At 42.5% G+C, this 21,021-nt stretch overlaps 2 protein-coding genes across 2 annotated transcripts in view; one reads left to right on the top strand and one right to left on the bottom strand.

The window, feature by feature from the left end:
- LOC134794924 (uncharacterized) overlaps positions 1-21,021 on the top strand; it is a 157,780-nt gene that overhangs the window by 96,109 nt on the left and 40,650 nt on the right. The gene's annotated exons all lie outside the window — the stretch shown is intronic.
- On the bottom strand, positions 1,729-19,774 carry LOC134795217 (uncharacterized). The gene is made up of 3 exons (XM_063767047.1): positions 19,558-19,774; positions 9,955-10,361; positions 1,729-2,195 (listed from the first exon to the last, which is right to left on the bottom strand). Exons 1-3 carry the CDS (start codon positions 19,772-19,774, stop codon positions 2,022-2,024), a joined length of 798 nt encoding a protein of 265 aa, XP_063623117.1. The 3' UTR covers positions 1,729-2,021.

The following is a 21,021-nucleotide window of genomic DNA, read 5'->3' as shown; positions in this document are numbered from 1 at the left end:
GATTCAATGAAAAATATAGGTATTACACAAAATATCGGCGGCATAACACTTGATTTCAGAGTCGACAATATCGTTGACATTGCACAAACTACCTATAATATTGCGTGCCTGTTGAATATTGACGGGGTGATATATCTTGAAATGTTTCTTGAAAATGTTGAGACGGTTCTCGTAGGTAGACTTTGTTTTGTTCAAGTATCCGATACGTGCGTTAATACACTCCACAACATGTTCGATATGGCTCCATTCCATGTGGTTTATCTCCAAGGGGTGTGAGTTTGTCATAGGTTCGTGGTCGTCGTCACAGGTGAGTAAAAGTAACGGCACTGGAGAGATACACATCTGAAGACGATCGCACTGTATCAGTTCTGGTGAAACACTCATTGGGTTATGAAAGAAGTTTCCAATGACTTCAACTTTTTCCGCAAACATTGCATTCCATTCTTCACTGGTGAGTTCATATCGCCCATTAAAATTGACACAGGCATCTAGTCTGATTTTAGCCTCAATAAACTGCAACTTCAAGAATACATGGATATTTTCAATCAGAGCACTTACACCAGCAGGACAGCGTTTGAGATTTTAGACACTTGCTCAGCTCACAGCGACCGGCACCATCACCGCTGCCGGAACAATCAATCGACGGTGTGTAAGAAGGTGAAAAAATGTTTGAATAATTTTTTTTTTTTGAAAGGCTCCAAGACACGTTTACAAGTGAGGACGGTCAATGGTCTGCTGAATAATTTTGCGAGTGGTACTGGTGAGAGCTTTGTACTCAAACAGTGAATCGTTGATGATGAGACAGTATGCCGTGGTGTTAGCCGGCACATTCTCTTTAAACTCCATTTCCAATTTAATATCAATAGCACCATCTCCCGAGTTGAAGCTGTCACACTGTCTTGACGTGTCGATGTCAATTAATGGAGACTGTGGACATTGATGAAGGTGGTGGTAATAGTAGTATTGATGATCTACAAAATAAATACATTAAACATCTTGTTAAAACACCAAAAATATCATTTGGTGTTTATCTCGAGGACGATAAAATGCATATTGGTAATAGTCGAGTTAAGGTGGGTCCACACGGTGCAGACTTGCGCTGCGCAGACTGTTGCACGGACAAAAGTATGTGCGACTCACATCGTCCACACGATACAGACATGTTAGTTGTTCTTTAAACCTCGTGGTGTGCGGACGTTTGCAATGGCAGATATCAATTGACGGCGTCGTTTACTACAATTAGCTGCTCTTGCCGTTTTACTAGGAAAAACACGTACCTACCAAGCGCAGTAAATGGTCGAAAAAATGGTTATTAAAGAGACAAAGGTACTCGCATACAACTTTACTGAAGGAATTAGCAACTAGCGAAGAAAATGATTTTAGAAATTACTTAAGAACGAATTGATATCCCTTGTTACTCCATTATTGTTAAAACAAGACACATGTATGAGAAAATCTATATCTCCACACGAAAGATTTTGCGATACCTTGCAACAGGACGCTCATATGAAGATTTAAAATTCACAACTTTGATTTCCAAACAAGCATTGAGCTTAATTATACCAGAAACCTGCGAAGCTATAATTTCAGTGTTAAAAAAGGATTATTTAAAGGGTACGTACCTTTAAAGTTACTAAAATAAAAATACATTTCATACTCATTGTTTTTGTTTTTATTATTTAAAAAATATCTTCAGAAATCAACAGTTAGTAAGTAGAGGCATGTAGAGGTACAAATGCAGATGTAATAAAACATTATTTATGGTTGATAGTTTCGGAAATAACAAGTTGCTTTGGTTGATTGGTTGACTGATTGAGATTGAGACTGAGTGTTTATAACTTGTGTATGTAAAATGGATTGCGACTCTTCAATTAATCTTCCTGAAGTAGGAGGCTGCAATTGAATGTTGTCCAACACAGTCATTCCTGTGTTCACAATAGATTGCGACTCTTCATACTGTGTAACTGGTGACTGAAGCTCAAAATTTTCTGTTGAATAGTGTCCGGGTATGAACTGAGTAGTTACCAAGTTCGACCATTTTCTACTTGTAAGTGGCCTTCCCGTGTTAAAGTGTTGAGCTGAGCTTCAAAAAATACGCCATTGATTATTTTTTCTGCTATTATTCTTTGTTGATTAGGAAGAATTCTTAAAGTTTCGGACCAAGACTTGGCCATATAATCAAATCGATCAAGTTGCTGCACCGGTTTTTATTTAGGATGCCGTCGGTCATATTCAGCGGTCTTTTTTTTTGGATGACGTGAAGCAGAGGAGGTACAGGATGATGCTGAATTTGCTGGTGATGGTGGGTTCATAGGGGAAACACTTTCGTTGATTATTTTAATAATGAAGGCAGTGTATCTCGGCAAAATCACAGATGTGGATTGAATGAGTAACATGGGTAGAATATCTATTTATTATAAGTTGAGGACATAATTATTAACAATGTGTAATTAGCAGTGCTCGGAATAGGTAGTGCCTATTTACCTAAACTTCAGAGGAGGACCTAACTAAGAGTGGTTACAACCACCAAAAAATATTATTTATTATTATTGTTCGCGGGATTTCCCGGGATTCATAAGAGTACCTAATCGACATATACTCAGACTCGGGGTCAAATTATTAACTAAATGCAATTGTTTAATGCCGATAGTTTGAATGGTTACGTTGAAAACTTAAAAGTCGACCTCGTAAGTGGCCGTCGTCGAACATCAAAATGAGCCCGAAATTTATTTTTTTGGCCTTTATTTTTTTTTGCATTGTGTTATAATATAGAAGATATTACAGATATATTCTGATTTATTTGTATTTTTTGTAAAATAAGTGTAGAATTACTAAGTATTTCATAAATATTTAGATCTTTGTTACATACATACTAGTTTATTTTATTGAACCTTGCCGCACGGCCGCACAGTGCGATGAAACCCCGATCTAGGTGGACAATATTATTTAAGCCTCAAAACCGACTCTAGTAGGTCATATTATGATGTCAAAATAGAAATGAAATGAAAGAAATTACAAAATCATATTAAAATTAAAAACCAGTATAAGCTGACCTATTGGTACTAAGAATTACTACACGCGTGAAGGCCAATTTATATTGGTCATTGTTTTAGGCAGTACAAATGTAGTTTTTGACACACATTTTATATTCATATTATTTTTCACAGCACTATGAAGTAAATAAAACAACACTAATAATTTATGCGGTTTATTAGGTAAGTACCTTACTCTGAATCGCTAAAACTAGGCAAATTAACGTCACGTAAACTGTCTTCATTTCGTACTTTTCTAATTAAGTCCAAAATTTTGGAGTACGTCATGGTACGTTTTTCAATTGGTATACGATCTAATTCAAATGCAACCAATTTTGAGAACTCAATATTCCTGGGGTCCGGTTGTTCTTCTGGTTGAGTCAATTTCAAAAAACACGTTTGTGCTCGAACATCCGAAGGGTCTCGTCGATTCCTGCTATAAATAGCACAATCCAAAATATTATTGTTCTCAACTTGTGTAGCCTTATCACTCTTATCAGCTTTAGACGTTAGTGGCGAAGATTGTTGTTCACATAACTTGATTTTATTCGAAGGTAAACTTCCGGAAAGAATACTTGGGGATGTAGATCTTTCTCTGTTTGACATTATTATATTTAATTATTCCGTAACAGTCACAAGCTCAGCAAGATCACTAATGCTAAATAAAATGACAACCAGCAAAAAAAAACTAAATCTACCCACATATTTTAAGTGATTTTACAGCTTGTACCTGATTAGTTAAAAGTTAAACTATCCATTTGAAATAAAAACAAGTTTACCAACCTTATAACGTAACGTAAGTAAATTTTTAATCTTCTTCGCTACTTTCTTCGTCATCCGGCCGTGTACTTACTTTTCTACCTGCATTATGCAACCCTGCTGATAACAGGACGCTCTATAAGATGGTGCGAGTGCGAACGAGATAACACGATGCTAATATTGCTAATCCATTTGTTTTCAATTTGAACCTACTTAAGTTTACTCGCTCTTCAACCTTTGTTGTTTGTTGTTGTGTGTGTTTTTTTAATTGAACAGTGGATTTTGTTTTGACATTGGCTTGTTATACGGACTTGGATATTGTTCATACGATTAAATTGGCGTGACTTAAGGACTATAGATATTGCTGTGCCTGAGGATCAACTATTTATACGGTAAGTAAAATTTACTAATATTACTTGTATAAAGGGCTAAATGTGACTACATACCTATTGAAATACATATTCAGGAGTCTTGCAGGACTTAGTATAGTGAAACTAAACGAAACAATGTTTTGTACTTGTACAGTCGATGTCAAAGAGATCTTTACGACTAACGTTACAAAAAAATATTTACACGACTTTATTGTCATAGCATTTAGGTCGTGTAAACATTTTTTTGTTACTTTGGCTGTAAATTTCTCTTTGACGTCGACTGTACATTATATAAATATAATACTTTAAATATATGTAAATTACCACGCGACATACGACTAAGTTGAAAAAAGATCTATTTGTACAAGACTAATTTATTTCAGTAGGTATTTAGACACATAATAAACGATTGAACTATTACGAAGTGTAAAAATTAATTAATCCTCTTGGTGTTACTTTCCCAAATGGTTTTAATAGAAGATTTTGACCTGTGTAGGCTTAGCGTTAATACTCTATACAACACGTTGTGTTTTTATTCATGATTTGTGTCTAAGTATACAAACGATACTGTAATGATTTTGTCAAAAAATACTCAGTTTGTTTGTTACTTTTTTTCTAGGACTACTGAATTTACGCTAGCAGCGTGAATTACAAGATGGCTTCTGATGGATCTGTAAAAACCTGGATTAAAGATTATCATCGCGTATCAGAGAAAATACGGGATGAATACTCAGATGTTAATGTTTTAATATCAAATGTAAAGAAGGTATTTTTAAAAGCCCCTAACAGGGTAAATATATTAAAGGAGAATTTTCCTAATATGCCTCTTCCACCTCAACCTGTTATAACAAGATGGGGCACTTGGTTGGAAGCAGCTTCATATTATGCCAAATATTATGAAGAAATTAAGACAGTTGTAGGGCTATTAAGAAGTTCCGAGTCAATATCAATTAGAAATGCTAAAAATATTCTTAAAAAGCTAATTTAAAAAATGACGTAATGTACATTGACGAATATTATAGAATTATTCCAATTGCTTTAAAGTCCATACAAACATCAAACTTGTCTATAGTACAAGCGTTGGATATATTTGACGAAGTAAGGGCCGTGCTGGGGTGGTGTTCATCTGAACTAGTCAAGCTTAAACTTGAATATGTCATAAACAGGAATCCCGATCTCGATGTAATTAGAGGCATCCGTGACGATATTGTACTGGATAAGCAGGAAGAGAATCCGTCATTATCGAATTACAACTTTGTACCTCTTACCTCTGTTGATGTTGAAAGGTCTTTTTCTATGTATAAGTGGATTTTAAATGTAAAAAGAAATTGTCTGAAAGTCGAAAACATGGAAAAACTTATGGTTATTTATTATAATTCTTTAAGCAATAACTTTAATGATAATAGTACTATACGTGCACCTAGGACCGCCGGAGGTGCCCCCGCATGGCAAATACGGATCGAGCGACGTATCAGCTCTTTTAGGACTCTTATCGCAAAGCTGATCTGCTTCAGGGGGGGCAACAATCGCCCCCGAGTAATGCGCTTTGTAAACCAGGCATTCGTGGGGACGGATATCAGGCCCCGCGACTACATGGCCAACGTTACGGAGCGCATCGACTTTCTAAAGCAGAAAGTCTATGCATGGGCAAACCGTATTCGCCGCTACAGAGAGCGTGTGGACCGATTACAGCAGAATCGTCTTTTCCAGAGTGACCAAAGGAAGATGTACCGAAAGTGGGAGGAAACCAACCTTCGTGCATTCGACTCGCAGCCACCGGATGCTACTGTCATGAATGGCTTCTGGCGTAGCATCTGGTCGGTGCCTGTCGGACACACCGAGGGGAGTTGGATGAGTGTTGTCGAGCGTGAGTGCGAGTCCATTGAACCTATGGGGGCAGTCACCATCAGCCCCGATGACGTAAGTTGTGCCATCCGCACGGCCCAGAACTGGAAAAGTCCTGGGCCGGATGGATTGCACAACTTCTGGCTAAAATGGTTCCGATGCTCGCACTCCTACTTAGCAGCACAATTTCAACAAGCCCTCGAACTTGGTTCTCTCCCACCTTCCTTAACAACTGGTGTCACCTTCCTGCTCTATAAGTCCGGTAGTACCACGGAAGCGAAGAACTACAGACCCATCACATGCTTGCCTACACTCTACAAGCTCCTTACATCCATTTTGAGAGCAAAAATCAACGCGCATATTGTCGCAAACAATATTTTGGCCTCTGCTCAAAATGGATGTAGGGTTGGGTCCCGTGGTACTAAAGAGCTCCTCCTCATAGACATGACCATCTGCCAACAAATCCGGCGGACCAAGGGGGCCCTCTCAGCCGCTTGGATTGACTACAAGAAGGCCTATGATTCGGTGCCTCATTCATGGCTGGGGAGGGTCTTAGAGCTGTACAAAGTTGATGCAGCTTTGGGAGCCTTCCTAAGCGCGTGTATGGGGCAGTGGACCACAGTCCTTCGTCAACCAGGAGGCCGGGATGACCGCCCTGGCCCGCAAGATTTTATAAGGATTGAGCGAGGAATATTTCAGGGCGACAGTCTGAGTCCGCTATGGTTCTGCCTAGCTCTGAATCCCCTCAGCACCCTGCTGAAGGATTTGGGACTAGGTTGCCGGCTTCGGAGAGAGGGTGAAGTTATTTCTCACCTTCTGTACATGGATGACCTCAAATTATTTGCATCAAATACCCAAGGCTTGTTGGAGCTACTGAAAACCACCGAAGTCTTCAGTAGTGCCATCAACATGGAGTTTGGTGTCGATAAATGTGCGGTTATGCATGTACAGCGGGGGAAGGTTGTAAATTCAACAAATTTACAACTTTCTGAGACAATGTCTTTCAGGTCTATCTCTGAATCAGAGACCTATAAATACCTCGGTATGTCACAGTCGTTGGGTATTGAGGACGAGGGTATTAGACGGTCGGTGAAGGAGCGCTTTTTCAGTCGGCTCACAAAAGTCCTTAACAGTCTTTTGTCAGGAGGCAACAAAGTGCGCGCCTTCAACGCCTGGGTAATGCCTCTTCTCACATACTCCTTTGGCATACTAAGGTGGACTCAGACCGAGCTGGACGCCCTGGATCGGAGGGTCCGATCACTGCTCACCACACATCGCATGCTACACCCACGCTCGTCAGTTATGAGATTGTACATCCCACGGAAGTGTGGAGGCCGAGGCTTCCTAAACGCCAAGGATCTCCACAACCGCGAGGTGTACAATCTCAGGAATTATTTCCTTAACAACGAGTGTGGGATGCATCGTGATGTGGTGGCAGTAGACAGGAACCTCACGCCGCTCTCCTTGGCAAACGAGAACTGGCGCAAACCTGTGGTACTAAGTACTGCGGATCGCAAGGCGGCATGGGAGAGTAAGACGCTACACGGGCGGTTCTACAAGGCCCTCAGGGACCCGATGTGGACCTGCTCGCGTCGGTGAACTGGTTACGATTCGGGGACCTCTTCGGAGAAACCGAGGGTTTTGCCTGTGCAATTGCGGACGAAGTGATGATGATGAACAACTATCGGAAATATATCCTGAAGGACGGTACGGTCGACATTTGTCGGGCATGCCGCCGTCCCGGAGAGTCACTCAGGCATATCATTTCCGGTTGTTCTCATCTTGCTAACGGTGAGTACTTGCACAGACATAATCTCGTAGCCAGGATTATTCACCAGCAACTTGCTCTTCTATATGGCCTTGTGGACCGCGAAGTACCGTACTACAAGTACTTACCTGCGCCTGTTCTCGAGAATGGTCGTGCCACGCTCTATTGGGATCGATCTATCATCACTGACAGGACTATTGTCGCCAATAAGCCTGACATCGTGCTGATAGACCGATCGCAGCGCCGGGTCGTGCTCGCCGACGTCACCATCCCCCATGATGAGAATCTCGTGAAGGCCGAGAAGGACAAGTCCAGCAAGTACCTAGACTTAGCTCATGAGATTACCGCCATGTGGGATGTTGACTCGACGATCATTGTTCCGATAGTCGTGTCAGCGAACGGTCTCATAGCGAAGAGTCTCGACCAACACCTAGAGAGACTCTCGCTGGGTGGTTGGATCAAGGGTCAGATGCAGAAGGCGGTAATTTTGGACACGGCGCGTATAGTACGTCGGTTCCTCACTCTGCGGCCCTGACCACCGGCAGCTTGGGCCCTGCCCCGCTGCCGGCGGCACCATAGGTTAGGTTTTTTTATAATGTGTTTATATGTATTTTTTATTGTTTTGTTAGTGTTTTTATATTTTACTTTTATATTCATATTATAAAAATACCTAACTTAAGACGAAAAATAAATAAAGATAGTACTGATACTGATGATATTTTTGATGTTGATGATGATGATACCGATTGAAAGATGTTTATTTAGTACAAATTTGTATACATTAAATGTTTGAAACATATGATAACCAGTTTTTATTTCAATTACCTCGTTACACACATACCTACACATTACATTTTTGATCGATTTTCTACACAGTTAGGGCTTGCAATTCGAATATTCGAATATTCGAATTTGTCGAATATTCGACCTGTTTTGATATTCGAATATTCGGCCGCTCAGGTTTCGAATATTCGAATATTTTTTATTAGTATAAAAAATCTATTTCATCCGCTGTAGTTACAGTTTCTGTGTATTTTCCGGGTATTTACAGTGAATGAGGAACGATAGGTACCCAAATACGAAGGAAATAATATTTTTACTGTATTCCTCTCGATAGACTTCGTGAATACAGTGAAACTTAACTCAATTTGAAAGAAAACGAAATCAAAAAGTATGTTATTTTTACGGTGCGTAAGTTCTAAGTTATAAAGGTCATTCTGTTTATTCAGTGCAAGCGTGCGTTAAGCGATTTTTTGAAGACTAAACCTTGCCCGCACTTATCGCAATTCTCAAATTTGATCATACCAAACCTGCCCAAGTAGGTAATCTAACTATGCACCTTTAGCTAACGAATAGTCCACCCAGTAGTCAACTAACTTTTTCCCTTAAATATTCCAATATTATATAATTAAGTCGACCTTTAGGAATAAAAACTTGCCAAAACAAACAAAGTCAATAAAGATTCAAAATACAATGGAATTAGGTACATGCCTTTTTACAGGCCTCTGAGTGACTACAAGTTAATTTAAATCAAAAAATAATTACCTACTAAAAAAAATATCTTACATACCTAGGTGTTTGGATGGTTAAAGTTATATTATTTCACGCAACGACACATTTATAATAAAAGTTTTATCTAGAAATATTGAATACGTCTTATTTTGGCGTTTTACTTGTTTTTATAAATGTGGGCATCTCATAGTAGGATGATAAAATCTAGTTAATTTCTGCAAAATATCATTAGTTTTAGCAATATGTGAAAAAAGCTTTTGAATAAAACGATAATAAACCGATTTCTCGTTCTTTTTCTTATTTTTTATAATATTCGAATATTCGAATATGTCGTCAGAAAAAGTCGAATATTCGAATACCTGAAAGTTTCGAATATTTGCAAGCCCTATACACAGTACGTTATATGTCACGACACGCATTTTTCTGAATTAAACTATTGAATTTTACTAATAATTTGACGCCGAGTCTGATTATATGTCGATTAGGTACTCTTATGAATCCCGGGAAATCCCGCGAACAATATTAATAAATAATATTTTTTGGTGGTTGTAACCACTCTTAGTTAGGTCCTCATCTGAAGTTTAGGTAAATAAATAGGCACTACCTATTCCGAGCACTGGTAATTAGCGTAGGTACCTATACAATAAATGTTTGAATTTTGACTTACCTGAGTATTTTCCTCGTCCATACTAGACATTGAAGGTCTAGGCATCTCCTGGTCTCTTAAAAAGTCAAGTAAGTGGAAGTACCATAAACTTGGGGATGGGACTTCATCTGAACCCATACCAGAACATTCAGAATATTCAGTGTTAATTTTCTTTAATTCACGCCTGTAGACTGATCTCATGTTATTTATTTTGTTCATTACGAAATCTCGGTCTGCGCTCGGTTCCACTTCTTTCCATTTTCTCACTAATATCTCATAAGCCTGGGTCTTCATGTCCCTATTACTGTACTCTTTGGACTTAATTTTCCATACAACTGGAAGGGACTTATATAGATCTATAAATTCAACTAAGAATTCTCCTGAATATTTTCTTAAATCGTTCATTTTTATAATAAAAAGAAAGCAAACTGTGAATGAATTAACCAAAGTTGTCGTAAGTTGACCCAAAGAAGTGTGAACATACGTCCACACAGTGCAGTAGTCGGCGCAAACACGCATGTCTGGGCCGACTTTTTGATGCCAGATACAATGCACAGATGTCGTTACAGACTTGAGACTTCACGTCCACACGTCCCATTTGTAACGACTTAAGTCTGTACAGACACGCTGCGCAGACTAAAGTCTGTGCTGTGCAGACCCACCTTTACTCGTCGTTAGCCATGGCTACTCCGCAGCGGGAACGCGAAATAATCGCTGAAGTATTAGAAATATACCGAGACCTACCCTGTTTATGGGATCTCTCATCCCATTAAATATGATAAAAGTGTAAAAAAAAATGCCTGGGAGATACTAATTACTAAATATAAAGAAATTTAACCCGACGCGAACGAAGCAACTGTGAAAAGGAAGATAGAAAACTTAAAGTTCTTACCAGAGAGAAGTAAGAAAGGTAAGTTATATCTCATTTATAAACAGTCGATTTTGTTTTATGTGTTCCAATATTTCGTTTGTTAGTGTCTTTTTTTAGTAGCGAATGTTCTTTAAGCAAGCCAATAGAAAAAAATATTTTTATACATGAATAATTAGCATAAAATTTCCTACAAAAAAGGTTATTCAATATTTAAAAAAATTGCAGATTATAAAAGAGGAAGGAAAATAAATCAATAAATAGATTAACCAAAGGGAAGTAAAATGTAAAATAAAATAATAATAAAGAAGAAAATGTTATAAAGAAGGTGGGAAAACGTACTTGGGACAGAAGAAATGCTCGTTTTTACTGCCAGGAATTACGAGTAGTGACAAACTTCTTTCAAGACGACACAATAAAGAAATCGCAGTTGTTGAGTATAAATAAATCCAAGACGAAGATCCAAAAATAAGGCAGCAAAAACGACAAGCGATTACGAATAAATTAAGAAACGAGGGAATCTTCTGCACAACGACAAAGTGAGCTTTGGAAGAGACTGAGAATCAACCCTATTGCCAAGTAAACGCAACAAACTAGCGATCATTAGACATTCGCAAAATGTATGCAACCACTGTGGGGTATAATTACATTAATTACCACGCACTTCGAAAACTCTCACTGGCATAATAATAATAAAGCAATTTATTCCCACAAAATCATAAAATTCAAGCAAACAATTACAGTTATTACAACAAAAAAAGAAGTGCATACTTAAATATTTCATTCAATTATGTAAAATCTATCACAATCAAATATTTAACTAATCATAACTTACACATACCATGCAAGTGATTAAGTATATTATGCAAGTGTTTATTCATAATTTTATTAACAATTAATATTTCTCAGTATAATTAAAGAATTATACTAATTCAATTTATTAATTATTATTCTCTTTATTTATTTCTCATCTTAAGTTAGGTTATTTTATAATATGAATATAAAAGTAAAATATAAAAACACTTACAAAACAATAAAAATTAATATAAACACATTATAAAAAACCTAACCTAGGGTGCCGCCAGCAGCGGGGCAAGGCCCAAGCTACCGGTGGTCAGGGCTGCAGAGAGAGGAACCGGCGGACTATCCGCGCCGTGTCCAAGATCACCGCCTTCTGCATCTGACCCTTGATCCAACCACCTAGCGAGAGTCTCTCAAGGTGTTGGTCGAGACTCTTCGCTATTAGACCGTTTACTGAAACGACTATCGGGACAATGATCGTCGAATCAACATCCCACATGGCGGTTATCTCGTGAGCCAAGTCTAGGTACTTACTGGACTTGTCCTTCTCGGCCTTCACGAGATTCTCATCATGGGGGATGGTGATGTCAACGAGCACGGCCCGACGTTGCGATCGATCTATTATCACAATATCAGGCTTATTGGCTACAATAGTCCTGTCAGTGATGATAGATCGATCCCAATAGAGCGTGGCACGACCATTCTCGAGAACAGGCGCAGGTAAGTACTTGTAGTACGGTACTTCGCGGTCCACAAGGTCATATAGAAGAGCAAGTTGCTGGTGAATAATCCTGGCTACGAGATTATGTCTGTGCAAGTACTCGCCGTTAGCAAGATGAGAGCAACCGGAAATGATATGCCTGAGTGACTCTCCGGGACGGCGGCATGCCCGACAGATGTCGACCGTACCGTCCTTCAGGATATATTTCCGATAGTTGTTCGTCATCATCACTTCGTCCGCAATTGCACAGGCAAAACCCTCGGTTTCTCCGAAGAGGTCCCCGAATCGTAACCAGTTCACCGACGCGAGCAGGTCCACATCGGGTCCCGTGAGGGCCTTGTAGAACCGCCCGTGTAGCACCTTACTCTCCCATGCCGCCTTGCGATCCGCAGTACTTAGTACCACAGGTTTGCGCCAGTTCTCGTTTGCCAAGGAAAGCGGCGTGAGGTTCCTATCTACTGCCACCACATCACGATGCATCCCACACTCGTTGTTAAGGAAATAGTTCCTGAGATTGTACACCTCGTGGTTGTGGAGATCCTTGGCGTTTAGGAAGCCTCGGCCTCCACACTTCCGTGGGATGTACAATCTCATAACTGACGAGCGTGGGTGTAGCATGCGATGTCCGGTGAGCAGTGATCGGACCCTCCGATCCAGGGCGTCCAGCTCGGTCTGAGTCCACCTTAGTATGCCAAAGGAGTATGTGAGTAGGGGCATTACCCAGGCGTTGAAGGCGCGCACTTTGTTGCCTCCTGACAAAAGACTGTTAAGGACTTTTGTGAGCCGACTGAAAAAGCGCTCCTTCACCGACCGTCTAATACCCTCGTCCTCAATACCCAACGACTGTGACATACCAAGGTATTTATAGGTTTCTGATTCAGAGATAGATCTGAAAGACATTGTCTCAGAAAGTTGTAAATTTGTTGAATTTACAACCCTCCCCCGCTGTACATGCATAACCGCACATTTATCGACACCAAACTCCATGTGGATGGCACTACTGAAGACTTCGGTGGTTTTCAGTAGCTCCAACAAGTCTTGGCTATTTGGTGCAAATAATTTGAGGTCATCCATGTACAGAAGGTGAGAAATGACTTCACCCTCTCTCCGAAGCCGACAACCTAGTCCCAAATCCTTCAGCAGGGTGCTGAGGGGATTCAAAGCTAGGCAGAACCACAGGGGACTCAGACTGTCGCCCTGAAAGATTCCTCGCTCAATCCTTATAAAATCCTGCGGGCCAGGGCGGTCATCCCGGCCTCCTGGTTGACGAAGGACTGTGGTCCACTGTCTCATACACGCGCTTAGGAAGGCTCTCAAAGCTGCATCAACTTTATACAGCTCTAAGACCCTCCCCAACCATGAATGAGGCACCGAATCATAGGCCTTCTTGTAGTCAATCCAAGCGGCCGAGAGGGCACCCTTGTTCCGCCGGATTTGTTGGCAGATGGTCATGTCTATGAGGAGGAGCTCTTTAGTACCACGGGACCCAACCCTACATCCATTTGAGCGGAAGCCAGAATATTGTTTGCGACAATGTGCGCGTTGATTTTTGCTCTCAAAATGGATGTAAGGAGCTTGTAGAGTGTAGGCAAGCATGTGATGGGTCTATAGTTCTTCGCTTCCGTGGTACTACCGGACTTATAGAGCAGGAAGGTGACACCAGTTGTTAAGGAAGGTGGGAGAGAACCAAGCTCGAGGGCTTGTTGAAATTGTGCTGCCAAGCAGGAGTGCGAGCATCGGAACCACTTTAGCCAGAAGTTGTGCAATCCATCCGGCCCAGGACTTTTCCAGTTCTGGGTCGTGCGGATGGCACAACTGACGTCATCGGGGCTGATGGTGACTGCCCCCATAGGTTCGATGGACTCGCACTCACGCTCGACAACACTCATCCAACCCCCCTCGGTGTGTCCGACAGGCACCGACCAGATGCTACGCCAGAAGTCGGTCATGGCAGTAACATCCGGCGGCTGCGTGTCGGGCGTACGAAGGTTGGTTTCCTCCCACTTTCGGTACACCTTCCTTTGGTCACCTTGAAAAAGGCGATTCTGCTGAAATCGATCCACACGCTCTCTGTAGCGGCGAATACGGTTTGCCCATGCATAGACTTTCTGCTTTAGAAAGTCGATGCGCTCTGTGACATTGGCCATGTAGTCGCGGGGCCTGATATCCGTCCCCGCGAACGCCTGGTTCACAAAGCGCATTACTCGGGGGCGATTGTTTCCCCCCCTGAAGCAGATCAGCTTTGCGATGAGAGTCCTAAACGAGCTGATACGTCGCTCGATCCGCGCTTGCCATGCAGGGACACCTCCGACGGTCCTAGGTGCACGTTCAGCGTCCGGGAACTTGACGCGAGCAACACGGCACGCCGCGATGGCTCCGCAGTACATGATCGAGTGCGTATCATCTAAATCTTTACTAGTCCGCAAATGTGGTTCTAGTAAAGCGTTTAGGGCTCCCATTAGCGCTAGATTGCGTCTATTCATAGGCAGACGTGGTAATCGGGGCCTAGAGTTGGTTGTGGCGCGATACTGCGTAATCGCCTCTTCCAAAGTCCTCCTCAGTTGCTCATTAGCAGTTGTACTCACATTCTGACTCGCGAAGTCCCCCTCGTCGGTACAGAAATCAACCCGTGGCGCCCCCGGTGCCAGGTCGGGTGCGGGCACCGGATCCGGCGACGTGGCGGGCAGATCTCGCACCGAGGTGGAGTCCGCGCGAGCAGAGAGAGCCTCCTGGCGAAGCCGATCAAGTGTCGCGTCATCCAAGCGCTTTAGCCGCTGAATGACGCGCACCTGATCCGATAATCGCTGCTCCGACACGGTGATGGTAGGTTCAAGAGCCTGAAACAGAGGCAGTATTCTCGAACGATAGGCTGATAGCTGTGTTCCCCCCTCTGTAGCCCCATAATAGGCGCGCATGACATTCTCGTTCATGTTTCGAGTCCATCTCATGCGTCGCACTATACCACCGGTAGCGGGAGCCGTGGGCGGGGCAGGATGTCCCGCAGGCCCCAAGCGTGCCGGCAGCGGTGGCCGCCCTCGTCGCGCAGGTGGTCGTGGCGGCGGCGACGGCGGCCCGCTCTCGTCACTGGACCCGTCTGTGTCAGGCGCCGTTGCGAACTCGTCGCCTGACGACGTTGTGGACGCGGAACTGGACGGAGCGGGCGGGGGTGGTGGTCGTGCGTTGTTGGTCGACTCCGCTGCACGTCTTTGACTCCTCGTAATCATTCTTTGCGTACGTTATTTACTGTTTTGCCGTAATATTGCGTTGACCGTTTTGTCAAACAAATGTCATGTCCGTGGCGTGTGTATGGAATTTGAGTCACACGTATTTTATTAATTATATTATTAAATTTATTAAGTATACATTTTATTTATTTGCGTACCTATATTTTATTTTTTAGTATTATTAAGTAGTTTAGATTGCAATATTTTAAGTATCATAATATTTATTTTTCTTACTTTTAATATTTTTGTGTAAATAAACATAATTTTGTCATTAAAGATTCAAGTAAGTATAAGTTGAAATTACGTTCTATAACTAAACTAGCTTAAAATTAAGATAAGTTTTATTATTTAACTTCAGTACTTATATAAAGTAAAAATTACAAAATGATTCTACAATATACAAAACAATATTTATTTAATTAAATTACATTTCTAGTTAACACTAAGATTAACGACTGTTTTTGGGGACCCAATTCTGGGTAAAGGCCTCCCTCCGTGCATTTATTTTTTCTTTTACTTGTCATATTTGGTGCTGCGTTTTGTGTTGCTGGAGGGTTTCGGTCTATATCTCCCACGGCGACCACCCGTATCGGGAGAATGTATTTATTTCGGTTTTTCTGTTCGTTTGTATTGGTATACTTATAGAGGGGACCTCGTGACGTCAGTTTTGAAATGAATTGAGAGGGCTCTCAAAATCATTGTTAGTTAAATCGTTAATGAGTATAGAGCCAACTCATTCTTCCATAACGCTAATAACAGCTTGCAGTTGTTGATTATAAAATCATGTCGGAAACCGATTCGGGTAAATTTCTTGGACGCGTAGGACATGGTTTTTAAACTTCTGCAACAATACATATATACCTAGAGTTGACCAAGAAAATTCTACAACGATTTTAATAGCACACGCAGTACAAGTGTTATTTTAAACGACAAACTTCTATGAAATTATGACGTATAAATAACACTTTTGCACCGAGTGCTATCAAAATCGTTGAAGACATTTCTTGGTCTAACACTAATACAGAACACAAATATTATAATGAAAAGTATGCTATATAACAATAAAAATACAATCTGTAGTTAAAGAATTTATTATACATTTCACTTAAATAGAAAAAATACAACATAATTCATAAAATATGAGTGAGCATGCAGGTTAATAACAAATTAAAACTAGAACATGTCATTTACGAGACATTATATATACGAGTAGAAATAGGTATACGAACATGCTTATAGTGAAGTTGTAGTACTTATGTCAAAATTAAATACAAGTTGCTTATTATTAATCTAAATTAATCTACTCGAATGCTAATTGGACAGTGTCCCTACGTCCCCTTTTACGATCATAATTATATTTATCATTTATCTCCACTGCTCGTCTGTGAACTTTGAGGAGCGGCCTAGAAGAGACACTACGTGCCCGTAGTCGCGGAGTATCACCACCACATGGCGTCCTCGCTTGTTGAACTTCGAGTCCCACCGTTTGCATGACTCAATCGCCAGTTTTTGCTATTTGGGTAGCTCCTTTATAGGCACCCACTCTATAAAATCAGCCCCGATTTCGTTGAAGGCGGCGAGTGTTTCAGATGAAGACGACATTTTTTTTTAAAGTACTTATTGAAGATTTTTATTTTTTAACACAATTGGCGAACCGAGAGTGCGAAGCAAGCTTGTGCGTAGCGCGTGCTGCAAGTCGTACTGGCGCTTGACGACTGTATGAGTTATAAATACGCGCGCATAATTATATAAGTATATGCGTCGTCGTCGTCCGTGCGCGAAATGATAATTTACTTATCGCGTGTGTACACTCCTCAAGAAAACCGCAATGGGACCATTATTATTTTTTCTTCGCATGATTCTTTTTAAAAGTTTCCCAATGTGACGTCTCATGCTGACCTTGGACTCGCCACTATTCAAAAGTATGGCGTATACCGCATCGTTTTAAATTTTTGCTCAGTGTCATCCTCATCCTCATCATCATCATCATCATCACGTTCCGTTGTCCTCGAAGGGCTTGCTGGTAGTGGGGGTGCGTATTAACGCCAGCAATTTGTTTTCCAACTGTTTTTCATCCATTATTTTTGTAATGGTCCCAGATGGTATGGGTTTTTGCTGAGGGATTCTACAATTTTGATTCTTACCCGAAATATTTATCGGCCGCTGACTCCTTTACTGTGACATAGTGCGATGTACAAGGTGGTCTCTCCAAAGCCCAAGGTCCGATCTTATTAACATTTTAGAAGTAGGTCGGTGGTGGCGGCGGCGGTGGTGGTGGTGATGAGAATGACGGTGGTGGCGGTAACGAATGGATTGAAGGTCTCCTGAATGTCACTCTTCCGTGGTCACATCCTGTAACCGGACAGTGATGTCGCACTTTAGGGCTTGGTGGTGGCGGTGGTGGAGGTGCTGATCTCAAACGTCCCTCGGGAGATGTTGATGGACGCGGCGTATCTGCACGTTGAGCCATTGTTGTTTTTTTATTTACACGGATAACTCGCTTTGTGAGGCGTTAAAGTGTATGGCGCTCTTTAACATCGCGAACCCGCTTAAATATGTACGCTCACGGTCGATTAGGTACTACATAAAACTATAGGTTCGCATATGTAATTAGCTGACGGGTGTGTAAATTTAATACCTGGCATTTTAAAATTATGGAGCTACAATGTGTATCTGGATGTCTGGATTCGTCTTTTAGTTATACGACTTTTTCTTGATAAAGTGGGATGGTTTCGTTTGTGCATACAGTTAATTGTCACTTGTTTATTTAATTCGATTGCTGCCCAACTTATCATTTCTTCCAGCGTATTTGTGTATATTGAACAATCCTCCGTTAGACGATCTTTACCGCCCCCTTTAACCGTAACATCCTCTAGTTTAACATTATCATCGGCATCAACAGTAGGGTTTACTTCGCTCACCGTAGTTTTCGTCTTTCGACAATGTCTGTTTAATGGTCACCTCCCTACGCTTGCGAGCTAGTGTTCTCTCTCTTGATTTTTTTTACATTGATGCGGTAAAATATTATTTCTCAGTTCAACAGGTGCATTTGATGCTATGATTGTATAATGCTTTTTTTAAAAGATGGTAGCTTCATTTCATCATTACTGGTGTTGCAATATTTCAAATGTCTGAAAAACGTCGATCTAAACGTTTCCCTAACAAATTTTGCAAGTTGCGTAAGTAGAAGGACTCGCGGAATGCGGCTGTGCGGGATCAGTTAGAAATGTAAGGCATATTGCGCTTACTGTGTGCCTCATAAGAAGGCTCAAAGTCACCCAAAGGGCAATGGAGAGGCCTATGCTTGGAGGGTGTCTGCGTGATCGCTTCAGAAATGAGACCATCCGCAGCAGAACCAAAGTAACCGATGTAGCCCTCCGAATCGCTAAACGTAAGTGGCAGTGGGCGGGGCACATTGCCCGTAGAACCGATGGCCGTTGGGGCGGAAAGATTCTCGAGTGGCGACCACGTACCGGAAGGCGCAGCGTGGGTAGACCCCCCACAAGGTGGACTGATGACCTGGTGAAGGTCGCGGGAGTCCGCTGGATGCAGGTGGCGCAAGACCGGTCATTGTGGCACTCTTTGGGGGAGGCCTATGTCCAGCAGTGGACGTCCTCTGGCTGAAGCCCTTTTGCGAATTTTCTTTTCTGTGTAACAACTGTCTGTGTTTCTGTGATACTATTTAATAATTATAAATATTATAATGTAATGTAATAAAATTGTGTGTGTAATAATAATAAATAGTCAACGTCAGACGCGTTTTTTACTAAATTTTCCTTTTATATGCGATCAAATATGTTTTTACTGGCTTTTATTACATTTTAGTTGATTCTTTTTGTGGAAAAGTCACCTTCACAATAATGCGACACTTCGCAAAAGGATACGTGACCGCAAAAAATGTAACTGTACGAAACTAGCCGACAAACAATGGTTGAATGACAAAGAGAGGAAAATGATTACACGAAGTAAAGCGCGTTCACAAGCATCTACCACAGCCAACGCACGCCCACCACCCTCGCCCGTCTCGTCCGTCTCCTCACAATCATCGGGCGATGAATTCGCCACTGCGCCCGATACCAGCGAGTCGAGCGACGAGTGCGGGCCGCCGCCGCCGCCGCCACGACCACCAGCGCGACGCGGGCGGCCACCGCTGCCGGCACGCTTGGGACCTGCGGGACATCTTGCTCCGCCCACGGCTCCCGCTGCCGGTGGTGTAGTGCGTCGCATGAGATGGTCTCAAACCATGAATGAGAACGTCATGCGCGCCTACTATGGGGCTACAGAGGGGGGAACCGACTTATGCGCGTACCGTGTCCGAATGCTTCCACTGTTTCAGGCCCTCGAACCAACCATCGACGTGACTGCGCAACGGCTATCGGATCAGGTGCGAGTCATCCAGCGGCTAAAGTGGTTGGATGACTCGACACTTGATCGGCTTCGCCTGGAGGCTCTCTCTGCTCGCGCAGCCTCCACCTCGGTGCGAGACCCGCCCGCCACATCGCCGGATCCGGTGCCGGCACCCGACCAGGCACCGGAGGCGCCGCGGGTAGATCTCTGTGCCGACGAGGAGGAGTTCGCGCAGAGTGTGAGTAGTACAGCCAATGAGCAACTGAGGAGGACTTTGGATGAGGCGATTACGCAGTATCGCTCCACACCCAATACTAGGCCACGATTACAACGTTTGCCTATGAATAGACACAATCTAGCGCTAATGGGAGCCCTAAACGCTTTTCTAGAGCCATATTTGCGGACTAGTAAAGATTTAGATGATACGCACTCGATCATGTATTGCGGAGCCATCGCGGCGTGCCGTGTTGCACGAGTCAAGTTTCCGGACTCTGAACGTGCACCTAGGACCGCCGGGGGTGCCCCCGCATGGCAAATACGGATCGAGCGACGTATCAGCTATTTTAGGACTCTTATCGCAAAGCTGATCTGCTTCAGGGGGTGCAACAATCGCCCCCGAGTAATGCGCTTTGTAAACCAGGCATTCGCGGGGACGGATATTAGGCCCCGCGACTACATGGCCAACATTACGGAGCGCATCGACTTTCTAAAGCAGAAAGTCTATGCATGGGCAAACCGTATTCGCCGCTACAGAGAGCGTGTGGACCGATTCCAGCAGAACCGTCTTTTCCAGAGTGACCAAAGGAAGATGTACCGAAAGTGGGAGGAAACCAACCCTCGTGCGTCCGACTCGCAGCCACCGGATGCTACTGTCATGAATGACTTCTGGCGTAGCATCTGGTCAGTGCCTGTCGGACACACCGAGGGGAGTTGGATGAGTGTTGTCGAGCGTGAGTGCGAGTCCATCGAACCTATGGGGGCAGTCACCATCAGCCCCGATGACGTAAGTTGTGCCATTCGCACGGCCCAGAACTGGAAAAGTCCTGGGCCGGATGGATTGCACAACTTCTGGCTAAAATGGTTCCGATGCTCACACTCCTGCTTGGCAGCACAATTTCAACAAGCCC

This window comes from Cydia splendana, chromosome 11 (assembly GCF_910591565.1).
Source record: "Cydia splendana chromosome 11, ilCydSple1.2, whole genome shotgun sequence".
Lineage (NCBI taxonomy): Eukaryota > Metazoa > Arthropoda > Insecta > Lepidoptera > Tortricidae > Cydia > Cydia splendana.
The sequence above is the reverse complement of the archived record's forward strand: the minus strand, read 5'-3'. Positions and strand labels throughout refer to the sequence as shown.

Coding starts and splice junctions, on each gene's coding strand:
- LOC134795217 (XM_063767047.1), bottom strand. CDS start 19,774: ATGCGACGCACTACACCACCGGCAGCGGGAGCCGTGGGCGGAGCAAGA. Junction 10,362..19,557: donor GGACGAGACGGGCGAGGGTG/GTGGGCGTGCGT, acceptor ATTCATTCACAG/TTTGCTTTCTTTTTATTATA. Junction 2,196..9,954: donor TGGACGAGGAAAATACTCAG/GTAAGTCAAAAT, acceptor AAACCGGTGCAG/CAACTTGATCGATTTGATTA.